This window comes from Cryptomeria japonica, chromosome 4 (assembly GCF_030272615.1).
Source record: "Cryptomeria japonica chromosome 4, Sugi_1.0, whole genome shotgun sequence".
In the NCBI taxonomy this organism is placed as follows: Eukaryota; Viridiplantae; Streptophyta; class Pinopsida; order Cupressales; family Cupressaceae; genus Cryptomeria; species Cryptomeria japonica.
Window position 1 is genome coordinate 658000358 of NC_081408.1, and position 5337 is coordinate 658005694.

Genomic DNA, 5337 nt, shown 5'->3' on the forward strand with positions numbered 1-5337 from the left:
TAAGTTGGTGAAATTGATATTCAGATTTGTATTGTTTTTACTAGCACTGATTCACCCCCCTCTCAGTGCCTTATAAGTTCATCAACATATTCACATAAAAAACTGGGTGAATATTAAGTCGCACCCCAATGGTTCGCATGGACTATAACTCATATCAAAAAACACAAAACAAACAGTTGTTAAACAACCAAAACAGTAGCAGAAAGAAGAGGTCGAAGGTCACAATCATTCGATTTACCCCATACATCATAATGTACATAAAAAGATCCCACCTCTCATCATCTTTTTAATATCAACTTAGAATTTTAGAGAAAGAGATATAAGAATATGATAGATTTGATTAATAGGATTCTTCTTTTTGAACGTTTACTTAAATTTGAGAACCTAACGGGAGTTGAAAAGCACTTGTGAGATTACGATAGCATTAATATTAATAAATACATTGTACCCACGCACATAATTACATTTCTATCATATTAATTGACCACGTTACTTTCTTGATAGAATTTTGCCATTGGACAATGATATTTAACAAGCAGAGTTAATGAGATTGAGCGATATTATATTCAAATTGAAGACTGGTAAGCAGTCCTAATTCAAGCTTAGGATTTTCAATATACCCAATAACATACCCTGGCCATTCCCTTCAAAGAATTAGAATAGTAACCTTCTTCGTACTTTGCATTAATGAACTTAGAAAATGAGCACGTTAGATAATTATAAAATGGTATAGCTACTACAAAGCCCTAAGATCTTTAGCAGAAGTTCTAAGCTATTTAGAATGGAGGGACACTATATTGCATTGGGCATTAATGTTTTAACTTTATTTCTTCTTAAATTGTGTGCCCTTCAGGCAGAAGGGCAAAAGCAACCAATTGTTTCAGCGTTATACGTGTTTGGAGATTCGACCATAGATCCTGGTAACAATAATTTTCTAGCCACCATTGTCAAAGCTGATTTCCCTCCTTACGGAAGAGATTTCCCAAATGGTCAGCCTACTGGAAGATTCACAAATGGAAGATTAATTACAGACCAACTATGTAATTTTAATCTTATGCCTCATTATTTCATTCATTTTCATTAGTGATATAAACACCACATTTTTTAATTTATCCACTTTTCCTTTTTAGGGTTACTAACTTTTAATCCTTTGGATTGCATAACATCACATAGCTGAACTGGCGGGACTTCCAGATTTGCTGCCTGCATCTTTGGATCCCGAATTTCGAGGACAAAAGTTGCTGACTGGTGCAAGTTTCGGTTCATCTGCTTCAGGATATGCAGACAGTACTTCTATTACTTTGGTTAGCACTTTTTGTTGTTTTAATGTCTTTTTCACTAAAGTTTTCAGTTGTTAAGATTTACAGTAACGAGGGGCCAGAGATTTAGCTCTGATGTTTTGTATTTGCAGAATGTGTTGCCATTGGAGAAACAAGTGGAGAACTTCAGGCTCTATAAAGCACAGCTTGTAAAACAATTTGGGCATGAAACTGCCAACAGGACTGTATCTCAAGCATTATTTGCTATAAGTGGAGGAACTGATGACTTTGCCAATAATTATTTCATAAATCCTCTAACCAGGAAAAAATATACCATTGAACAGTTCCAAGATCTGCTTCTAAATTCTCTATCTAAATTTATACAGGTAAAAGTATTCTCTTATACAGCTATATTTTCTTTTTATGTTTTCAAAATTCTTGGAGTTATAATAAACTTAGTGCTTTGTGATCAGAATGTTTACAACGAGGGTGCTACTAAAATTGGCATTGTTGGGCTTCCTCCATTTGGTTGTTTGCCTTCGCAAATTAGTCTCCACAACATAGTAGAAAATATTCAATTCCAATAAATTTTTAGAAATTAAAAAAATATTTCTATCATTTAATTTTAAATATTTTTATTTTATTTTATAGTTAGTGAATTTTCTCAAATTACATAACTTTTACTAAAAATATAATATTCATAATATTTATTGAAATTAGATTGCTAATTCCAATATCTAGCAAACATAACATTTTTTAGAAATTTTTTATTCAATATTTTATTTATAATGAATTTTAATTAACATTATTTAAATTTATATCTAAATTAAAAAAAAAAAACATTTCCCTTTGCATATTTTTTAAAATTGATTTCTATAGCTTAAACAAGGATATATACACTAGGTGTAGTCTAATTTTTTTTTTAAAGGTGACCTAATTTGATATTTTTTCTAGTGTCTCAAATAAAGGTCTTTAATTGTGTAATGTAAATATATTTATTATAAAATAAATCAAAATACAATATTAAAGGCAAGTTAATTTTGATGGCTATATACTCAAAATATCACCATACCTATAAGAAACTTTGTTTGATTCTTATGGGCACAATGTGAAATGGCATAATTTGTTCTCTATTGAAATTTGAACATGTAGAAGAAAAGGGTGTCATATATGATTTAATCTATGATGATATGATTGAACCCTATTTAATCTAACCATTTTTATGCATTCAAAATATTACCCATTTACCATAGATATAATTCTGTAAGGGGTTCCAATCTAAGGTAGTTTAATAGAACCCCTTGATGCCAAAAAAAGTTCACATAATCGTGGAATATGTTTGATCTAAGGGTGTGTGATTGAAACTCCCTTAGATCACGTCTTGATAGTTTAAGGGGTGACTTTTTATTATGTTTTTTAATTTAGCATAGAAGTGAAACTAATAAATTGATCTTCCATATTATAATTAAAAATATATCTCAAAGAATATATTATAGTTAATATCATGAGTAAGATTTTAAAGATATACGTAAATATTGAAATGAAATGGTGATAAGTTTATGGATATATGTAAACACATATAATAAATTCATAGTGGAAAATATAGTTAGTGCAAATCTTGTATATGTCACATACCATGAATCTAGATATTAGTTATTATTCTAGGTGACAGTGTACTTGATTATATATTTGTTCTTCTTCCTAAGAAAATTAATTAATCTAGTTATCATTTAGCATTTCAATTTGTGCAATTGTGTATTTTCTATTTAGTGAATATTCCTAGTTGTCACTTGATATCAAAGCTCAATCAGATATGAATGCAAGTTCATTTTTTTGTGTGTAAATTTATTACAAGTTGTCTTAATTTTTGAGTGTAGATTAAGGGTTGTATTGAGTAAGGTTGTACTTGTGGATCTCTCATTGTTTCTCATGTGTGCTCATAAAAACATTGGTTAGATGAATGTGTGTTAATCATGATTTGGTTCAATGCTAGCATGATAGATTTTTGTTGAAATTTACTTGTTTGCATTTGAAGATATTTTGTCTATTGTAGAACAGCTCATCATTTGGATGTATTTTTGAAAGATATAAAAAATCAAAACATAGATAAATTGTTCGATTGATTAAGAGATTACAATAACTTCTTGATCAAATGATGAAAAATTAGATAAAACAAAAAACTAAAACTATAAAATTTAAACAATTTTTAATGCTTAATCATGAAAAATAAAACTAAAAAACTAAAAACATAAAACTATGCGAATAAGAAGAATTATACCTGCTAATAAGGTGAGAAAAATTGAAAACTATGGTGTTTGGAATAAAATTGTTCTTTATATGATATGAGGGTCGGTCGTAGGCATTTTTTTGTATTTCTAGTACCTTTTATCTAGGGTTAGTATGTCCATCACATAAATCATGTATATCATGATTATTTGGAATTAACCTCATCCCATAAGGGAATAACAAGAACAATGGAAGAATAGCACATAAGATGAAGATAAAAAAATTTCCACATGGAATAGACCAAAAAGATCGCATTTCTTTGCAACTCTCCTAAGAGACAACACAAAAGTACATTTACAACAAGAGAACATTTACAAAATAACATATATACAACATATACAATAATGATGATACAAAGAGAGGAATGTTATGGTAGGTTAGTCCCTTTGTATCCTTCTACGAATAGAGAGATGAGGGTCATCCAAAGAGAGCTTAACAAAAATGAATAGATGCCAAGCAATACGATTTGGGAGATCACATTGTATGTAAGCAAACACACAAAAGAAGGAATCTTAGTACAAATGAGTTAGTCTAGCAAATAATCTACCTCCCAATATTACTCAAAACTATTTAGGCATGATAAAGAAAATGCCAAAGGAGCTACGACTAGTATGGTAGATGGAGCTATATTCAATTCCAAGCATGAACCATGATCTAATGATGAATCACAATGTGGACACTAAGAGCTAGAGTTAAAGATTTGAATAATATCAAAGATAAATCATCATTAGCATTGTTAATATCCTCAAATATATCATTAAAATCATCATCTTAATTGATCATAATAGGAGGTTTGATGGGAAGAGGAGAAGAAGAAGGACAAGAACCATTTTGAATTGACAACTTAAACTTTTGAAAAGGTTGGTCAAGATAAGGCTCCTCTCTAGGCATGGGAGATGAAAAGGAAGGCTAAGAAGATAGGATCAAATCAACATCCAAATTCATAGAAGAATAATCACTTTTAGAAATGAGATCATGATCCTTGACACGATGGGTTCATCAGTGTTTCAAACTCACACTCTAATTTTGTTGGTTACAACTTGATAATTTTATAGAAGAAGTTTGAGGATCATTAACATTAATTTGTTTTCTTCCCTTTCTCTAGGAATTAATGGAGGAATGGAAGAAACCACTAAAGGCTGAGAGATAGAAGGTGATGGGCAATTTCATCTATGTCCTTTATAAGATTTTAGAGGTGGAACTATAGCATATATCTAGGAGGAATGTGAGGAGTACAAAGGATTCCTAGTCTAGGATGTGGCTCACTAATCACCTATGGGGTAGGAAGAGCTATTCTTTGTCCATAAATAATGAAGGATTGTTAGGGGTAGTGGTTGAAGTGGATACTAAAGGATTACCTGAAAACAAGCTAGCTATCATATTGGTTTTGAAACTTTGGTAGGAAATGAATAAGAATGCTTGATGAGGTTTAAGTGATTGAGGTTTTTGAGGCAAAAAATAATCAAGGGTAAAGTTTTCATGATTGGCTAAAGGCTGGACAAGATGCTATGAGGTATAGTTTTGAATTTTCCTTTGTGAGGAAATTTCAAACACTTATGAATGGTACAAGGGGATTTTTTCATGGATGTAAGCCAACGATAACCTAACCTCACATAAAATTGGTTTAAGGTAGGGATAATGGTAAGAGGTACATCTAAGCACTTAGAGACAACTTCTATAGGAAAAATGATTGATCCAATTGTATGACTAGTGAAACCTTCATCTACCTTGATCAAAATATAATATTAAAGGCAAGTTAATTTTGATGGCTATATACTCAAAATATCACCAT

At 30.6% G+C, this 5337-nt stretch overlaps 1 protein-coding gene across 1 annotated transcript; it reads left to right on the top strand.

Moving 5' to 3' along the window:
* Positions 1-735: 735 nt before the first annotated feature.
* Positions 736-1846, top strand: LOC131875303 (GDSL esterase/lipase At5g45960-like). The gene is made up of 4 exons (XM_059219383.1): positions 736-1040; positions 1174-1304; positions 1412-1645; positions 1733-1846. The coding sequence occupies exons 1-4, from the start codon at positions 782-784 to the stop codon at positions 1844-1846; spliced, it is 738 nt and encodes a 245-aa protein (XP_059075366.1). The 5' UTR covers positions 736-781.
* The last annotated feature ends 3491 nt before the right edge of the window (positions 1847-5337 follow it).

Bases quoted from the DNA above. Each gene is read 5' to 3' on its own strand.
- LOC131875303 (XM_059219383.1), top strand. From the start codon at position 782: ATGGAGGGACACTATATTGCATTGGGCATTAATGTTTTAACTTTATTT. The intron at 1,305-1,411 runs GTTAGCACTTTT...TTGTATTTGCAG, and splicing joins ACAGTACTTCTATTACTTTG to AATGTGTTGCCATTGGAGAA. The intron at 1,646-1,732 runs GTAAAAGTATTC...CTTTGTGATCAG, and splicing joins CTCTATCTAAATTTATACAG to AATGTTTACAACGAGGGTGC.